Source organism: Pyrgilauda ruficollis, unplaced genomic scaffold, assembly GCF_017590135.1.
Source record: "Pyrgilauda ruficollis isolate IOZ18807 unplaced genomic scaffold, ASM1759013v1 scaffold32, whole genome shotgun sequence".
Classification (NCBI taxonomy): domain Eukaryota; kingdom Metazoa; phylum Chordata; class Aves; order Passeriformes; family Passeridae; genus Pyrgilauda; species Pyrgilauda ruficollis.
In genome coordinates this window covers 5,067,866-5,088,537 of record NW_024524600.1, presented here as the reverse complement: position 1 = coordinate 5,088,537, position 20,672 = coordinate 5,067,866, and the positions used below count along the sequence as shown (strand labels likewise).

At 37.3% G+C, this 20,672-nt stretch overlaps 1 protein-coding gene across 3 annotated transcripts in view; it reads right to left on the bottom strand.

The window, feature by feature from the left end:
* KITLG (KIT ligand) overlaps positions 1-20,672 on the bottom strand; it is a 56,543-nt gene that overhangs the window by 16,443 nt on the left and 19,428 nt on the right. For all 3 annotated transcript variants that reach the window (XM_041474358.1, XM_041474357.1, XM_041474359.1), the window contains exons 2-4: positions 14,373-14,486; positions 5,238-5,300; positions 581-760 (exon numbers count right to left, since the gene is read on the bottom strand). In XM_041474358.1, coding sequence (XP_041330292.1) covers positions 581-760; positions 5,238-5,300; positions 14,373-14,486 — 357 coding nt within the window. The remainder of the gene's footprint in view (positions 1-580; positions 761-5,237; positions 5,301-14,372; positions 14,487-20,672) is intronic.

Below are 20,672 nucleotides of genomic sequence, written 5' to 3'. Positions count from 1 at the left end.
CCTGCCTGCACAGAAAATCAGACATCTCTTGAGCGAGAATCCTTCCAGCTGCTGTCAGATTCCAGAAACACACGGAAATGGACAAATATCCTCTGGTCTTTGCTGTGCCTTTGTATAAAAAAGTTAATTAAACCATGGAGAAACTTTCAGAGCTTCACACACTGTGATAAATACTAAGAGTATATTAATAGCTTTAACCAAATCATCTTTAAATTTACATTAAGGTCACTAGCAAAATATATAATTTAAGCTGGATACACAAGGAAGATTTCTGCTAGTTTCAAAAAGATCAGAATGGATTAATTATCTTAAGGAAGATCACTGCATTTCTGACTTTAAATAACTGCATACAGGCCATTGTATTCCTTCTAAGCCATTTTTCTTTGAAACAGGAGATAAAAATTAACCAATGTTAGCACAGTGTACCCAATGCATTTCTAAAGAAAGTAGGATTTCAGGAATAGAAATGAAAACAAATCTAATACAGCCTTGGAAATTCCTAAACTATTCCTGAATATTGTGCAACAGAAAGTAAAAAATAAATATCCAGTACAAAAGCTGAAACTCTGTATAAAATTACCTTGTTTTTATCAAAAGCAAGGCATGCCATAAGATCATTGATTATCCTTGTGAGATTATTGATGATTGAATAGTTGCTTAAAACATCCGACATATCTGGAATATCTGAAAATTTCTGGAGAAGATTATGTAGACTCCTTGAAAATTCAGGCACCATCAAATGTAACCAACAGTGACTAGGCTGTCAGGGGATCAAAAGAGAAAGAGATGTAAATTGAATAACAGATATTTGTAAAAACTGGTTAAACATCTCAATGTGCAAAAATAAATTAGACTGTTCTTTCCAATTTAAACTCTCTCAAAAGTATAAATTACAATCCTTCTTTAATCTGACCAATTTTCTCTTCAGTCCTTTTGGTAATATTTCTATTGTCATTGATACTGACATATTTATGGCTGTCTGTTAAATGCCATCCCTTCATTAAATTCTCAATGAATGCCAAGTGTCATTGGGTTGAGTATTTGAGCCTTGGAACTTGTTACTATGAACCTTAGTCCATGCTTTTATTAACCTATTTGTTTTCTTTTCAATTCCTACTGCCCTAACAATTCTTTAAATATCAATTTTCATTTATTGTTGTTACCTTACATGACTCAGTTAACCCCAGAGATCCTTGATTCAAATTTCTATTCAGGAGGGATTCCATAAAAATTTTGCATGAAATCCCTGTGTGCTTTTATCCACCTTTAAACTAGTCAGCTGAGTTAATTCTTTCTCTTCAGCTTTTTCATTAAATGCCATTACTGGGAACAGTTTCTAGATCTAAAAGCCTTTCTTCTTCCTGAGTCTTTGATAACAAAAGTGTTCTGCACAGCCTGTCACTGTATACACTAACACCTATGCAATTAGTTTGCAAACAAAGTTTGTACAGCTGTTCACATGACTGAAACCTGGTAATTCATCTTGCTGTCTTAGAGGAAGTCATTAACTGCTTTTACTTAGTTATATATAACATATATAACAGTAGTCAAATAGAGGAAAGAGTCACCCAGCCCAGGAAAATCCCTAACATGGCATGATCAGCAAAAATACAGGTAATGCATTAGTCAGAACTGCAATTTGTACCTCTAAATACCTTCCCAATGAAAGCTAAATTTTAATGGCAAATGTTATGAGAATTTATTCCATATATGACATTATTTTTCCAATATTGAAAATGTCTCATTAAAGCCTTCCAGATACAAATATCTTGGCCCAACAAACCCTAAGTACTCTCAGTATCACTAAATCAGTTTCCAGTTGCTGCCCAGTGGATAGGCAGCACCCACTGAATCCACCTTCTGTAACACACAGCAAATGTTTGGCAATGTACACACTTCTAGGCTTAATCTCATTTACTCAATTTCTTCAATAAACCTGCATTAAAAAAAAAAAATAAAAAAATCCACAGGTGTTGCTCTGCTTTGATGTGTAAATCTTTCTGACAAGAAAAAATACACTTCTCGTTTCTGAAGACTAACCAGACCTATATTAGGCTTCTAGGCTTAGAGAACCAAATGCAAATACATTGCTCAGCTCCACCTGAATTTCCACCTCTGTGTACAACTCTCTCACACAATGATAACCAGTGGCAAGTAAGTAATATAACCTTTTGCAATTATCTCAACAATGACTTAAAAAAGAAAGAAACAGAAAGCAAAATGGATAGCATTTGCTTGAGTCTGCTTCCTCTTTTTCCTTCGAGAACAACAAGGTGGGGGAGGAGGCAGGAGCAAGTAAATCAGAGAAAGCTTGTTGAAACATGTTCTGTTCAAGCAGCGCATGTGGTGCCATGTCCCACCGCTTCCACGAGACAGGCAACGCATTTTCTTTCCTCTGCTTTGGGGTGGGAGCACTGACACAGAACTAACTACTGTGCTTCCCTGAACTGGAAACCTCAAAAACCTTTTCCTTTGAGGTTTTGTGGGTGAGCATTCTCCTCTGGCAGGGACTAGCATAAGCTTGCTGCTTCTCCTAGTGAGCATTTGGCAATTCCAGCAGGGAGTCTATTTTGCTGCTCCTGTGGTTTAGCATGCGTGTGGGAGTCTCCACTAACTGAACTGTTCTGACCTACAAAGCTGTATTTCACAAAAGCTCTAAGTTCTCTTTTCAGTAATGTCAAGCTGTGCAATCATTTGCTATGTCAATACCTACCAAACACAGGGATAAAACTGTTCTAATTGAAAAATATGACATTATTTGCAAAGAGAAATGGAGGCTCTACTCTGATATTTTGTGCAAACTTTCACCAAGATTTACATTTTAGGGCAATTGCAAATGTGATTTCCCTTGTACTTCAGGGTAGCTCTCATTCGGCTTTTACTTTCTAGATCTGTGTAAAAGTTTGAATGTTATCTCCTCTTCTGAATTCAGCCCCTTGCTGTCATCTCTGCCTTTTAACCTGCAGGTTCGACTACACAGTTTACTCTACACAAGACTATTTTTAAAGCCACTCAGTTGCCTTGAGCTAGTACATAATGCAACAACCCTTCTGTTTAATGGATGGTCAGTCTGTTCCTGTTACATGCACTACACTGGCTTCCCATCTGCTTTGTGTTCACCCTGCCTTCCTACCTTTAGTCATTTACATTTGGGACTTGCTACCTTGGGTACACTTCCCACTTTATGCATGCACTGAAGATTAAAATCTACTGAAAAAAATTGCAGAGCACCATTTCAATCCTTTCAGAGTTGAGCAAAGGGCGTTTACTTTAGGCAAAGCCATGGGTTTCCCAGCTTGCATGGACCAGAGCAAAGCCTACTTATTTAGCAAGCCTCGCTGTGGTATGCATAACACAACCTGAAATTCCCAGAGAGGAATTTGGCAAAGTGGGATCTGAATACTGCTGAATACTTTCCCCTGTGAAGGCGTGTGGCCAAGAGCTGCACCTGCCATTACCATGACTGAAAGCAGTGTGCAAAGGGAACATGGAAGCCTCAGCTCTGAACTTCTCTTCTTCCTTTTTATTTCTTGGCTGCTTGTTGTAAATGTAAACTGGATCTAAATTCCTGGATATATCAAGATGACATAGCACTGAAAAGAATGGAAAAGAATCTGCATACTGGCAGTCAAAATTGAACCATGGAGAGAGGCAAGAGAGAACAAGTAGGGCTCATGGCTCAAGCAGGTTCCCTGGCCTTCTTCATCTGCCAACACCCCCGGGGGTGCAGTGGAGGAACAGCCCCAGTCTAGCTAATAATGGGCTGGAAGCTGGGGAAACAGCACTTAGGCTACAGCTGTCAACACAGGTGTGAGTATCATCACACCAGACACCAAGATCAGTGAATTTCAAAAAGTCCAGCAGTCAGGGGATGGTGGCAGCCAGTCTTGCTTCCTTTTTCTCTAAATATTGGATATTCTAAGAAATGGAAAATTTTCTATTAGTTTTATTTATATGGGACCTAGTACCTGACTTCCATAGCATTTATTCTGCAGTTTTCCTGTCTAAGGAACCAACTTTAAACTGGGTTTTCCAAAGTACTCTAACTTTTATGAAAACCTCAAGCTTCCAGCAGAACTCTTAAAAACGCTTCTACATCTGACATAACCCTTCATAACCTTACAACTCAGAGCCCTTCACTATCCTGAAGCTTCCTTTTCCTCCTCCCATCTTCTTGTTATTCAGGATTGAATGTTGCTTCTGGCATCATTTGCCAATATCAATAGGGAATATTGCTAGATTTGCCACATTGTTGTAGGGTAGGATATATTTTTATATGTGTATCACATACAAATCAGATTTTTACAGTGAAAAATTTGTACAGACACAAAACCAGCTTCTATTTAGCAGATATTTTCCAGCTACTGATGTATGTGTACATGGATTAATTTTTAAGACAGGCACAGTGTTGTTCAGCTTCACTGACAAAATCACGATTTTCTTACTTTTTTCCTTGCCTTAAAATAATATAGCATTCAGCACAATTTGTACTTTCACCTTGTTTCCTTTCCTCCTTTTTATTGCAATGTATGCAACAACCAAGTTTTCAATACAAAATTTCAATTTTTGTTTTGTTAAATTGAGGAAAACCAAAAATATGTAGTAGATTGAGCAATAAAATAATATGATTTTAAAATAAAAATGTTATAAAATTTTAAGATGTATAGATAATGCTTATTTGAAAGTACCACTATGTATTAAATATGGGATTATAAAGAAAGAATAACACAAAGTATGTTTGAAATTCTACTGGTTTGTTTAGTTAGCGATGCTACCATTTGTTGAACTTGGGGTTCTCTTTACTGGCTACTTAGTATTTGTTGTGCTGTAGTGGCATTTCCACTGGCTGAAACAAGAAGGACTTCTACAGTATGTTCCAAAGTACAATTACAGAGAACCTATTTCTTTAAGAAAGCAATATTTTTCAATTGACACAATGAAATAATATTGATGAAATAACAACACAATGAAAAATTGACTTTTCACAGAAAAAAAAATTAAAAAATTTAATATGAAGAAAGACTTTCCTAGAATTCCTGTACTTAAATAAATTTTAAAGAACTGCAGAAATCTCTCTACATTTCTTTTAAATAAATGCTTGGGAACCATATGAAAAGTGAAATAAACATTATTTAAGTGTAACTTGCTAAGACATAAGACTAGGTAAAAAATGTTACAGCCATCACTGGTTCCAGTGGGCTATTTTATTGGGAATAACCTGAAGTGGTTGTACGTACCAGACTATCCATCTTCGGGACATATTTAAGGGTTATCATATAATCATTTGGGAGATTTCCAACCTACAATAAACAGATAATAAAAATGTTATTACTTACTACACAAAGAAATACTTTATTTCCATTACTGCATTCAACAAAATCTAGCAAATATAAACACAAATTTTCAGTAAATTACAGGTGCAGGCAAAAATGTTTACTTTTGCTCACTTTCCTGTGGAACTACTATTGACACTTATTTACTCACAAGTGAACCATCTTTCCACAGCTCTGCAATATGCCCAGATCTGATCTGATCATGGTCAGTACTACTGCTTCTCAACAAAGTTGAAGTCAACAATGGGTTGAGAAGAAGTGATCTGATGTTTTTCATTACTGCAGAAACTCCACTGCCCTTCTGTCTTTTAATGCCTTGAAGTGTCTACATGACTACTTCTGCTATAGACATTAGAGGACCCAGAAGTATCTAGCCCTTTTTCCTTTGAATAATATCCAACTTCAACATGCATCTGAACCTAAATACTTGCCTGCCTTGTTATGTACCAGGTCAGAAAAAAGTTATGTACCAGGTCAGAAAAACACTTGAGCACAACTTTTTAACTTTGCAATTGTGCTTCTTACTAATAATGTTGAGCAATATCATTATATCATAGCAATGTCCTGGGGCAAAGGAGAGCTTCCACACACGCAAGCTGCAGCTTTGCAGATGTGGGTGAGCATGAAGTGTGCTACAGCAGACAACGAGTGGAAGAAGGGTTCCCACTGAATTTTCCTATACAATCTGCCACAGATGGGTTCCAACACTACTGTGAGACATGGCTGAACATCTGGGCAATGTGCTGGGTTGGGAGATGAACAGTCCAACAGTCACTGGCCTGCCACAAATCCACAGTCTTTTGAGATATTTTTTTCAAAAGCATCATAATATGATGCTTAATGATACAATAAACCTATCATCTATCAACAAAAGCATCAATTGATATTTCTCATCCTGGTTTGAAATCCACATAGTCAAAAACAATATGCACAGATGTAGCTCCTTTGGTGCTAAAGCATTTCTACTTCAGGTTAAAGATCATTCTGTTATGGCTGCTTTTGATTCTGCTGCTATAGCAACCAACACAGGGATTTCTTTTCCCCCTGAGCAGTTTATGGGTAGTATTTTGTTTGGCAAAAAATAATGTTTTGTTTCTTACATTAAAAGTTTGTTTCAATTAAAAATTAAGCCAGTTATTTCAAAACATTATGGTTCTAGAAATTATCAAGGGCAATGCTTATACACAGCCAAACACAAGTGAATTCCAAACATTTTTTAATTTATGTGGGCTAAGCTACAATTTTTCAGCTCAATGATATCTATTTTTCTCCTATAGCTTTAGAACAGTTTCTGTATAAATTATCCTTAAAAATTCCCTCCCATAAATCAGTTTTGTTTCTTCTTTTATTCTTCTCTTATTCTTATACCTACATATTCCCAAAGCAGAAGCACCACTAAAATTCTCTATATTAATTTCTATTTACCTGGCATTTTGAGGAGTTGATTCAAGATGCTATAAATACAGAAAAATATTTCAATACATTTGTTCTTTCCTTAGAGCATCGGATTTATTCTAAATCCTCATCCAAATTTTTTGTCTATTATTCCTTTCTTTAAAACATCATGGCATCACAGCATACTAACAGGTATTAATTTTTTTTCTAGCTTCCTTTGCATGCCTAGAGAGGTAGGATTAGCAGCACTTCAAGCAGCACAGATAGTGTAGATGCTACTCTATGTGCCAAGTTTCCCATACTCACTCTAGAGGGATGCCACACTTAGCAATGCCAGCAAAACCACTGTTCTTTAAGAAAGGTCACTGGAAGATTAAATTTGTTCCATATCAATGAACACTACAAGAATTGATATGCATTATGTATACAATCTACTTTCCTGGCATCAGAGCCTCTCAAGCACTTTTCATGCACAGTTAAAAAAATTTAAGTGCCCAAGAGCTCTTACACCTTCTCAGTCAGAGCTGGAGCAAACAGCTCAGCCTCAGATATTTCTCTCCTTGACAGACTGTGAATCAGATAAGATATTTTTGAATTTACTACTAAAAATGAAGATCACTGGGAGGAGGGTGTCAAAGACAAAATACATTCACTGCCTTAAGACAAAACTTGTTAAAATTTTGTTGACTGAAGTCCACATGTCAGATGCTGTGCTGGTAAATGATGGATCTCAGTCAAAGTGAGGGAGTTACATTTGTGTCACACTTGGACTTCCCAACTCACACAGAAAATAGGGTAAAGCCTCTGATGTAAGAGTGAAAGATATGTATATACTAGGTCTGCATTTTGTACTCCCTTGCTTTGCTGAAACGTATCTTGAAATTTTGTTGGACACTAACCACCAAGACTCTGATCCAAACCCAACCACTGGATTTTCATCTGCTGAATGACCCTGAAAGGAATGAATGGACTCTGCACATCCACTCACTGCAGGGCGCCTGACTGCTGTGACTTCCAACAAGAAGATGACAAGGTGGCTCTGACCTGCCTGAGCAAAGGTATTTGGAAAAGAACTGTCCCTTGAAACCACCTGAACTCTAGAATGGCTTTTTTATCAGTTCCTCTACTGAACTCCATGAGTACAGTGACAAATCTGGGGGCCACAAAACACCTGCCTGCACAACTTACCTTGGTTTAAACAGAAGCAACAGTTTTGATTATTATAGAGAATGTCAACTGATAATCTTGCAAAGGAATGCATAGAACCAAAAGCATTGAACTGCTATTAAAATGTCACAAATTTTTTCTCTGATTGAGTGGCTGTGTGCAATTGCAGATATCCTAACAGGCTGAGAAAAGTTGAAGAGCAGGGAATCTAGACTTATGTCTTTAAATCCATATAAAACCAACAGAAAGTGCTATATTCCCAGTTGTAACAAAATCTCAAACTGGCGAATGTAAGATTTTTGACATAGAGAGGCCTGAATATTTAATACAGCACTCTTAACATTGCATAGCCCAAACATGTTTTAAAAAATGCTCATGGTCACACAGATGTGGAGATGAAAAAAGGATATAAAAGTGACTCTTTCATTGCAACAGCTGACATGAGAGTTGACTTATGTGCAGTCACATCCTTCGAAATGAGGGCTACTGCTTCTGAAAATTCCTTTTATTGTGATTGTTATGAAAATTAAAAGGAGACAAGCACAGATATAATTTTTTTTACACACATACAAAAGATAAAGTATGTTAATAAAGTAAAATTAATGTTTTCCATTGTCAGTGTTTTCTTTTTTACTCTGAAGCATATGATGGGAAAAAACATATTTTCCTTTTGAATATAACTTCCACCTTGAATTTTTCTCTATTTATTTCCCTTTCCCTGTTCTTTTCATAGAATAATAGAATGGTTTGAGTTGGAAGGGACCTTACAGACCATCTGGTTCCAACTCCCTACCATGGACAGGGACATCTTCCACTACACCAGGTTGCTCAGAGCCCCATTCAACTTGTTCCTGACACTTTTCCACGGAAGGGCCACCCACTACTTCTCTGGGCAACCTGCTCCAGTGCCTTACCACCCTCACAGTAAAGAATTTCTTGCTTATATCTAATCTAAATTTCTCCTCTTTCAGTTTAAAGCCATTCCCCATTGTCTTAGCACTACATGCCCTTGTCAAAAGTCCCTCTCTGTCTCTTTCTCACTGCTTCCCTGGCTTTTCTTTTCCTGCAGGAGCTTCCACTGTCTGCCCTTCTTCTCTGCAATCCACTCTATCTCATCTGCTAATGAAGCGGTTAATAAAATCTTCATCATTTGGCTTAAGACAACATGCTAACGATTTCCGTTCACACTTTTTACAGTCATAGTGGCAGATTATTTGCAGCATAACAACTCTGGATAATTTTTTATAACCCCTTCACTCAGGAGAGTTAAATCCATTTAAAAATAAAAATCAAATGTGGCAGAGAGTGTAAAGTACATATTTACAGCAAAGATGTAATGTGAAAGCAAAGTATTTGACAGCATGTCTCAAGCAAGGAACTGGTCAGTAAATCCTGACTATTGTTTGTGTTTACAACATTCAAAAGAAGAAAATTGCTTTAGAGAAGTAGTTCATGGAAGAAGAGGTATTTTAGATTTTGTTAATGGACGAAACAAAAATATGTAGGTATATTCTGTACATTCTGCACAGCTCAGTGAAAATTCTATTTATATGTAGGTTTTGATGTTCATATTTAACAAACATATATACAACTTATTCCTAATTCTTATGCAAAATCAAATGCACAATTACAGAGATACAGCTTTCTGCTGACTTACTGTACTGAAAAGAACAATGGGAACAGGCTTTATTGACAGGTGCTGCAATTACAGTTTCATAAGACGGAACATTTGCTCATCAAGTAATGTTCTTCCCTCCAGACATCTTCATTACAAAAGAAGCAGGAGGTCACATGATGAGTAGTGCAGAATGAATACTCTCTACATGCTTTCATTCTCTGTAGGTATGAAATTATGCTCTTTTAAACTTCTCACCATTAAAAAACAAAAATGACTGTTCAACTGTTCTTTGTTTCTTAATATAATTTTACTTAGGATATATTCTTCATATGACAAAATTATATCACCTAAATCTGATTAAGTTTAATCTTATAGAATATACAAGCCATTTTTTTATGAAGAGATACCAATCTGGCTTGGTCTTACATTGACTAATGCTCAGAAGCCATATGGTTATTGAATTTCTTTCTCTCCAATTCTTTACTCTGGTGTGAGTCTAGCACGGTGCTAGTGAAAATCCTGATTAAGACCGCTGAAAATAAGTTACACCATACATCTATCCTCAATTTATTGCTCAAAACAAAGTTGATTAGGCAAATGACCCACATTTTCAGGCACTGCACAACACGCCTTACTTATTCTCCAATAACTTAGGCTTAGTAGACATCTAATGTCTACATTCACTGAGGGTCTTGACTGAGGCATGTTCTCATATCCCTATAGTACAATAAAGCTGAGGAGAACACTGCCACAGTCATGCTCAGGAGTTTGCTACAAGTGATGTAGAGTGTTTACAGTACTTGGAGCAAGCCCAGTACCAAATAAACAAAGACTAGGTAGGGAATTGTGGCACTGTTTAGCAAGCTGTAGGTGCACTGTAGTAGAATAGTGTCTGTGGCAGGGGAAACATACTGGAGAAAAAGCCAAATGAGGGATATGGATTCATACTGCAAAGAATTTTAGCATGAGATAGGAAGAGGATGGGAATCTGCCTGGAGTTCATCAAGGAGCATTTTTCCTGTGACCACAAACAGTGTAACAGATACCATGGAAATAATGAGGAGAAGCTGAGGGCAAACTCAGCATGTGTTATGACAACACAGGCAGTGTTAATAGTACCTTTGAAGAAAACCCAAGAAGCTTGCCAATGATAGTGGAAAAAAAGGAGGAACAGCTTGAAGGAAATAAGTAGAAGATAAAGGGTCAGAGCAGCATGTGAACAAACAGAAGAGCAAAATTACAGAAGCTGAAGCTAGAAAAAGATTTTTCATAGACTGGATTTTTATCCACCAAGAATTTGGAAGAAAAATGTACTTATTTGTCCAGAGAACTACAAAATTTTTTCTCCTCTTATGACAAGAAAAACAATGACAGTTTTAAAAGTTAACTTTGAAGGGTCTGTGAAGCATCAAGAGCCAAATCACACACCTTTGTTGAAGACCTGAATGGCTGGGGAGAGATGGTGATGTAACTTTACAGCGAGGAGAAATGGCTCAGGACAGACTGACATGAAAGAGACGAAAGAGACAGACTATGATGAAAGAGATCATACTCTACCCCTGAGGAGGATTCATGCCAAACTGAATCTAGGCTCTAGACTAGTTATGTTTGATAATTTGTGATGAGACAGGAGGAAGACAGGCCAATATCCTTAAGCGATGGGATTTGCGCACTACCGCTGAACAGATAGTTTACTGCACACAGAGATGGGACTATACTCACAAATGTGGACAAAAGGTTAAAGAACATGACAGCCTGGCTGAGAATAAAGCATTTAGGTACAACTATTATAACACTGTGTCCAAACGTGATAGAGGTTGTGGATAACGTCATAAGAACTATAAGCAATAACTGCACACATAACACTTCTGTGAAATCCTCTGGGCTACAATTTGCTCTCAGTGTGAAAGGGAGGGATATTTATTAAAGACCCTATGTTCTACAGGCACAGATTCTTTGGATGAGTAAAGAAATAAAACTTTTACTTAAAGGCCCATAGAATCTCCAGACAAAGGGAAAGACTGTGGATGTTGTCTACCTTGATTTCAGTAAAGCCTTGGATATTGTCTCCCACAGCATACTCCCAGAGCAGCTGGCAGCTCATGCTTTGGACAAGTACAACTTTCACTGGGTAAAAACAGGATGGCTGGGCCCAGAGACTGCTGGTGAATGGTGCCACAACGAGGTGGTGATTAGTGTTCCCCAGGGCTCATTATTGGGGTCAGCCAGTATCAGTTTATTTATTATCTTTATTGATGATCTGGACAATGTGACCAAGAGCACTCTCAGTCACTTAGTTGGGTGGCAGAATTGACCTGCGGGAAAGTAAGAAGGCTCTGCAGGGGGAGACGGACAAGATCCATCAGTCGACTGGGACCAGTTGTCTGAGGTTCAATAAAGCAAAGTGCCTGCACTCATCACAACAACTCTGTCCTGTGCTACAGGCTAGGGGAACAGTGGCTGCCTGAAAGAAAAGGACTGGGGCTGCTGGTTGAAGTCTGGTTGAACATGATCCAACTTGTGCCCAGGTGGCCAAGAAGGCTGTCGGTATCCTGGTCTGTATCAGCCATACTGTGGCCAGCAGGACCAGGAAAGTGATTGTCTCCCTGTACTTGGCAATTCTGAGGCCACAGCTCAAGTCCTTTGTCCAGTTCTGGGCCCCTCACTGCAAGAGGAACAACAGAGAGGGGCAGTAAAGCTGGGGAGGGATCTAGAGAGTGAGTCATATGAGGAGCGGCTGAGGGGTTGGGTTGAATTTTGAAGACACGCATCATTAGAATATCACTCAATTTAATCAGTATATTGTGTTTCAAAAAGCAGAAATGGTACAAAATTTTTATTTCAATTTGCAAGAGTTTTAGGGTCTCCTGAACCATATTTTTGAGTAATATCTTGTTGGAGTCCTTTTTGTATGTACTAAGGATATAGTTCATAGAGCATAAAAAAACCTGTACTTGCTACAAAGTAGTACGATCAGTCAGTATTCTCTGTAGGCTTCTCCCTTCTCATAGTCACACTGTCAGTTAACAAAGTTTTGTTTTAAAAGTACTTTAAACCTTATTATGTATTTTTAAAATTTTGTTCTCAAAGTCTAGTTGCCATGTTGTAGAATTTCAAAAGAGAATGATCAACACACAATTCAGTCACATTAATTGGAACAAAGAGTTCTTATACTAAACTGATGGTACTAAACTTATTTTCACCTTATCCTTTTAATTCTCAAGTGACTTTATTGAAATTATTTCTGCAAATATTAACACAGACAAAACTTCCTCAAAATATTCTCAGAACAACTCATGCAACTCAAAACAGAGAGAATCTATGTGTCTGGGGCTTTGTACTTTCTGCATCTCTCTGTTATTTCTCCAACCCAAAGTATCTTTGAATTTGCTTGGAAATTTGACCTCAATTTTGCATTTGTATGGTGATCTGAAAGATGTGTCTAAGTCAGGAGAATGACCACACAGTATCCTCATGGAGTAGTGCCCAAAGAAGTTCAGCCCAACCCCACTCTACTCAAGCCGGGCAGTAGCAGAAGAACAGTGTAACTTGAACAGCGTGATTATTCAAGCTGCTTGCACATTTTTTGTAATCTGTATTTATACAATCTTTAAGTTTAGATTGTACTAAAGGGAAAGTTAAAGCCTTTGTTTTCAGGACACATAATTGACAAAAAGTTATTACTATCCCTGCACTACACAATTTCACCAGCCCTCACAGGAATTCTGTTGTTCTTGCAGGCTTTCAACAGGTTTACATCGAAGCTTAATACTCTTCCAAGAGATGAAATATTATCTGGAATAAATATGAAATATTATCTGGAATAAATATGCCAATACTTCAAAATTCTGCCTAAAGGGACTAATTTGAAGCACTAAACATTTAAGTAGGACTATAGAGCACACCTAGATATTTACACTATGTGCCAATGTGTATAAAAAGGACCAAAGAAAACAAGTTAAGAACACTGCACAGGCAGCAAATGATAGGGGTTTCAATACAAGTATTTGACAATAATAACGCTGATGTTGCAACTTTTTTCCCACAATGAAGCCACAATTTTCAGCTGGATTCAATATACAGATGAAGATAGGCTTGCTAAGTGTTCAGTATATATTATTTCTTAGAAACTTTGGTGTTATATTCTGCACTACTGCAAAATAGCAAAATTATTAACTTCAGTGGAGCTAAACACCAGTTGACTTCACAAGCAGATGCTGTTTTTCAGGTTAATGCAGTGGTAAATTAAGTATCAGTTAAAACTTCCTTAAATTAATTTAGCTTTTATATGAAGCTGTGAGTCCTTCAGACTTAAACTTTTGGGTGCAGCAAGCAGAGAAACATATAATGCGTGTAACCCACTCACAGTCAAAGACTGCAAAACCTGTTCAATTGTTACTGCTTTGATTGCTCCGACGATGTCTAATATCACACTATTTTTATATATGGCATTTGTCTTTCATATACCCAAGGTAAAGACTTCAATTCAGCTGTTTGCTGCCGGTCTGCTCCATCCAAGTCAGTAACACAAAGAAAATAATCTTTCATGTGCAGGGGGAACAATCTGCTCTGAAAGAATGTTTGAGGAAATAAAGATTTTTGGCAATTTTGACTGAAGTTTGTAGTCAGGAAACTACATATGTACATACGCTCCATTTTGATCAAGGTAATCTCTTCAATTGACACTGGAACTACTTTCACTGCAAAAAATGGTTTTGTTCAAGTGACAGATGTTGATGGATTTTCTTTTAATATTCCCCTAGTTCCAATACAGACTTAATAACTTTGCTTAGAAAGGTAAGTGCCCTTAGACACTATTTTTCTAACGTACAGAATAACGTAAAATAAAAGGTACTTACCAATTTTGCAATGTCATTCACATCATCTGTGACTGGATTCCCGCAGGAACTCTGGGCTTTGACAAGAGGATTAAGTAGGAGGAGTTGAAGACAAAAGCAAGTGATAATCCAAGTCTGTTTAGCAAAAAAATAAAAAAGAAACAAGAAATCCCAAGTAAGCAATAGCCAAATATGAAGTAACAAGAGATTGTAATAATGTTTTTTATATGTGTTGTCTAGAGGCACCAATATTCTTTATCCTTCATGAAGGCATACTTGTACCATTACAGTATCATCTTCATGGCAGGAATCCACAAAAATGCACTTAATTGATCTTTTCTGGAAGCAATTATCTTTAAAGTGTTAATGGAAAACCTAGTGTTGAGCCATTAGGTTACTTACACAGGATCATGTTTAGCTGGGTTTTTGCAAAGTTTACAGATACCAAAGAAAAGAAAGATACAAATCTTGCAATATTTTTTATCATGAAAATACAATTGATTATATACTTGTCATTTGCTTGATAGATCTGTGGTTCTAATGTGATAAATGATAAGGAACAACATTATACCAGACTACATCAAGACAAAGGGAGAAAGTTCATAATCACAGCCATTTCATTTGAGTACTTAAACTGCAGGCAAACCCACAACTGGACTCTGCCCAAATACTGACATCTCAAGCAGCAATACAGTACATCTTCTCCAAGTGACGTGCTCTGGCCTCTCAGAAGTGCCAACTTGGCTTTGGCACTACATTCCCCTCCTAAATCCTGTTGGAAACAGCAATGCAATGTACTTACACAGGCTTGTGAGACTCACACAGAAAAGCACCAGATAACTAGCTGCGATGCACCTGGGTGTCTCCTTGGCTACACTGCCTGAACTTCCTCGCCTTCTGTTGTTCCTTGTGCTTCACTGGTTTCCCACAGAGCCCTGTGCCAAGTTTAAGCTGCAGATCTTTATTTCCAGAATGTTAAAGCATTTAAGTTATGGATAATGAAAAGTTGCCTCGGGTTGTGAAGCTTCTTCTGCCAGCTGACTGAAGCTGTCAGCAAAAGCCGATGATGGTGTACATTTACGGCAAGTATGGAATTTGCCTGTGCAGGCTCCTCAGCCTCCATAAGGGCAAGACTCAGATCAGGATTTGCTTTTGCACAAACTAAGATACAGCTCAGCCCCGTCTGTTCTGTGTGACAGATAGAGAACTCCAGCCTCCACCCTTGCATTCATGTGCTCTCCAACCTTTCAATTTAAGACCAAAGCAAATGAAACAACAGCGACACAATTCTCTAGGAAAACAAGAGAAAAATCACACATTAAAAAGATGTATCATTATAGTAATCTAGAGGGCCTAAGAAAGAATGATAATTAAGATTGCTCAGGAATTTCATAAACTTGACAGAACGGTGTCAGGCACTTCAGCTAAAAGAGCTGTTAAATGACATGAGTAATCTCTTTCTTGTATCGTTTATCTCTTAAATCTTGTATCTATCCTACAAGTAAAACTGGTCGTTTGCTTTCTTAGAATACAACTTCCTGACATATTTAGGTAAAACCAGTGTGGGCTGCTGGTAGAAAAGACAATCCAGCTTCCTCTCCCTACCTCTTGCACTGGCAGTGAGGGTTTAGTCAGTTGTACCAGGCAGACAACTTCCATTTTTGTTTTCCTGTAGTATTTTTCAGCTTTCTGATCCAAGTAACTGACGCAGCTGAAATGCTCTGTCAAAGATGAGACAAGCCAGGACTGCTGATTTCAGTGGAGCCTGCACTTGCCTTACCCTAAACTATACCCTCAGACACCACAAAGAAATCAAATGTATTCTGAGCAAAGTACATTTACAATGTGTCTTTTGGGAATGTCTCTTGCTTCAACAAAACTAGCATTTAGAAAAAAATTTATTTTTATATTTGTACAAATAGTTACTGAGAACAATTACCAGTGCAAAGGATTGAGAATAATTAGTAGCTCATCTTAGAAAATCTCTGTGTTTTAAGCTACAGAAAGCTTTACAGTTATATATATATGAACAATTTGAGCTCTGGGGAAATGCAAAGATGCTGCTTGTTTTAGAAAGGACCTTCAAGAGCTCCTTGCAGTGTATTAGAGCTCAAAGCTGTTTAAGAACTGGTTTCAAGTGATCAGGAGAAACATCTCCCTTTCCTTCATAAGCTCCAGAATCACAGAGGAAACAAAAGGTGACCTCAAGTTAACAGGCTACCTCCTCATTCACAATATTTAGAAATTAATTGCTGTAAAAAAGCAAGAAGTTAATGACAACTATATACTACAACTATACTATAACTATAATGGTAACTATACTGCCTTCAAGAATGAAAACTGAGTAGTTCAACCTTTGGAGTAAACCAGTGCATTAGCAGTTGCACTGGCAGGGACTTTTCTCTGACATGTTCCTTGGAGATGGAGTTCATACCAGGAACTGACAATTTCTTTACTGGATTCCTCAGTATTGATTAGTATGTAAAGATGGAATTTGTTCACTGAACTGTGTCATGGTCATAGGATGATGTTCAACCCAACAGTCCAATAATCAAAAATGTAACAAAATTCTTTAACTAGAAACGCTTTTTCAGCAGATCAACTAAGTAATATTAATAAACACAGTAGCATGCTCCAAATAAAATCAGAACTTTGATGCACCTTGTCAATTTTTGTACTTCTGATTCTTAAAATCACTATACATTCTGTAATTGTGGAAAAAAATAAGAATACTTTTGTACATGAAGCTTAAAATCACTATACATTATATAATTATGGAAATAAATAAGAATACTTTTTCTCCTATGTAAATAATGATTGGGATTTAAAAGCATAATAATTTTATAACTGCTATTAAAACCAAATGATTTGTAAATTTTGAGATTATTTGAGGTTTTTCTTGCATATTTTCTCCCTGTGTCATCCAACAGGAACTGAAAAATCTTCAAAATACTGCTAGTTTCAACATGTCTATTATACAAAATCTTTTAATTATTTGCACTTACAAAATATTTACATTACGCATGCCTTCAGGCACATTATATGTAAGGACTGTACAGATCAAAGGGTTGAACTATTTTAATGTTATTTACTAATGACCAAACCTGCTGTTTGAGCAAAACTTGAATAGACTGAATTAAATCAAGGACAGAATAAATGGGAACCTTAAACAATAGCTTTATAAATAGAGATGCCCATTTTATACTTTACTAAGCATAAATAAAGTTACCTACACAGCACTCATAACAGATTTCCATATTTAATTGCCCCTAAGTTAACATGGGATTTTTCAAAGCTGGCCTCAGAATTTAATCACACATCATTTATTAGCATGAAGATATATAGCAGACAGGAGGCAGACCTTTATACCAAAGTGTCTCTTCCTATTTTTGGCTTTAAAATTATTCAATTGTCTTTAGACTCTGCAATCTATTAAATAGTGAATATTTAAGTTTGTGCAAGGGGAAAAAAATAATTATCAGACTCAAAAGCATAATTAAAACTAAAGATTTCAACTATACACATTTGTTTATTCTGCAAATGATTTGCACTATTGCTTGTAAACCATAATCTAGAATTTCAGTAAACATAATTTTAGAAGCTCAGCTAGTGATCCAATGTGTTGAAGACCACCCTTTCAGTTGTAAATCAACATCCTTTTAATTTATTCATTTCATTTATAATCTGAAGTGTTGACAAAGGCTGCTGAGTGGTTTAGCATCTCTTTCACAGTATGCTATGAAAGATACTCAATCATGTTAATGTTCAGCTAATTCCTTAAGTGGAAAGCAAAAAGGGGAATACCGCATTGCTAAATAAACCATACTTTGGAAAGTCTGGACATTCCCAAATATCTAGTTTGTCCTGATAACACTTCTAATTGCAAGAGGGGAGATGACATTAAAAAAAAGCAAATAACAAACAACAAAAAAACTTTAAGCACAGGGAGAGGTAGTAACTACACAGATGAACAGGTTCTCAATTTTAAAATTTCCTGTATTCAAATCATATTAGCCAAGGAATTTTTCAGCCCAGTTTCCTGAGCAAATCGCCCAATTAACCACAACCAAGCCACAGCTGAAGGAGGTTAGCTGACAATGTGGAACGATGTTCACCCTGGGCTAGGCTTCCCAAATTTATTTTTCACTTCTGTTAACAGTGGAGTAGGAACATATTTCAAAATTGGCCCCTCAGACAGTGTTTATATGCTGATTTGCTGAGACACAGCTTGTGAACTTCTGCCACAGACAACACGGGTTGGTCAGTCATGGACAGGTAACTTAATTTTCATACTTATGCCTTGAAAATGTTCTTTTGTAAGATTTAGAGAAAATGTAAGTAGCAAGAAAATATATTTCTCTGCTATTTTTTTTTAAACCACAAAGCATCCAGATGCATAGAAGCACAGTAATTCTTTCCTATGTCTATTTAGTTATTCAGCTGTGATAGAGATTAAATAATTAAAGTAGTGGAAGAACTGTCTTAAACCCATTAAGAAATTAACTGCCAGCACAGAAAAATCTTTAAATGAAAGAAGAGCATTTATACAGAGTGTAATCCAATTACTATTTCCATGGTATTCAGTGACACCTTCACACCTGCAAATGGCAGTGCTAACTTTAATACCCAGCATGGCCATGCCTAAATACAGCTTAAGTGCTAAACATTGCTCAAGCCCCCAAAAAAGTGAGTTAAGTGTGGAAAAGGAAGTCATCCACTCATGACCACCTAGCTCTGAAATCATGAAGTACTCAGCGAGCACATTTGGAACTGGCAAGGTCCCCTCCACACTCTTAAGTACCCAGGAAATTACTTCAGAGTATCTGAAGGAAGCACTGCTGAATAAAGCATAGTTAAGGATTAAGTCTAGCGCACATCCCCTGGTCATCAAAACTGGCACTAGTCTCACCAAATACAATAGCCTATCACCTAGGGTGCTCTCTGAGTGACAGACCTGGGCTACATCTCCTGCAACCAAGGTCATTCCAACTCATGGGAGTGGAGCTGTGATCCTCTGATATATCTACCTTGTAATTACCATGGAATCATAGATTCATTTAGGCTGGAAAAGACCTCTAAGATTATCAAGTCCAACCATAAACCCAGCACTGCCAAATCCACTAGAAGGCCACGTCCCCAAGTGCCACATCTACCACTGGAGCTGATTTCCTGTCTATTATGGTTTCCTGGCTAAAAGGGGCAAACGAGGGGTACACTGGTACTCCTGACCCTTATTTTTCACAACATTTATTCATTTTACATTGTCAAGCCAATATGTAGAAAAATAGACATGTTCACTGAACAGGCATCAGAATGTCTATGTGTATCCTTGTCTCACACATGCTCTTCCACCTGGGCACCCTAACTTCTGCAAAGTTCCCCAGTCAACTTGTGAGTTTTCTTGAACAACCTTTTGGCAGTCCAACGAACAAAATGCATAACTCCAGCTCAGTGAGTCACTCTGCAGGGGTGAGCCACCTAAAAATCTCTGGATCACACCCTTCATGCTTTGTTATGATTACAAAATCCAGATACATACTTTTCTAGTGACTGATACCACTCTTTATTTTTTAACAATGATATGTAGTCTTAAGGAGTATGATGATAAAAGTAAGCAACAGACAGTGTCAGAGTTATTTTTCTGCATTTTAATTTAAACACAGACTATAGAAATACTAATCACTCTTTTTCAAAGTAAGATTTACTTTTGGACACAAAATATTTGATCATATATTTGGTTACTTACAAAACACAGTATATTTTCTACTCAGTTCTGCACAAAATATCTAAAATACATAACATGAGGTATTTCAAGGGGTTAAGGGGAAGCAAATTAACAAGTTCATGCTACAGATATAAGCAGGGAGAGGTGCCATTGCTACCTACATTCAAATGAGTTCAACAGGCAAGCTGCTTTCATAGCTGTTTGATCTTTCTGTGGCAATACTGTATTTGCCTTTCTGTGACTTTCCCAGCCCTAGAAGCTCTTCCCCCGCACCTTTACACTCACTTGTGTGTCCACAGGGGACTCCTCTAGAATGACAAGAATGGGAGTTTTCATCTAACTGTTCATTTGGTGGCAGAATGTTACAGTGGCACTTGCTGGACTCCACCAGCCATATGTGCAAAAGCAAAGCCATTTGCTTTTGCAAAGCCAATTGTATTCACATGCTTATAGGCCAGTTCCCTTCCTAAGGTACACTCTTAATGAACTGGAAATAATTCTATTCAGGTCAATGGATAAAAGGTAGTCCCAAACCTGTTAAGTGCTAATGCAGAACTACTTTTTCTCCAATATTTTCCTTTTTCAGCTGGAAGGAG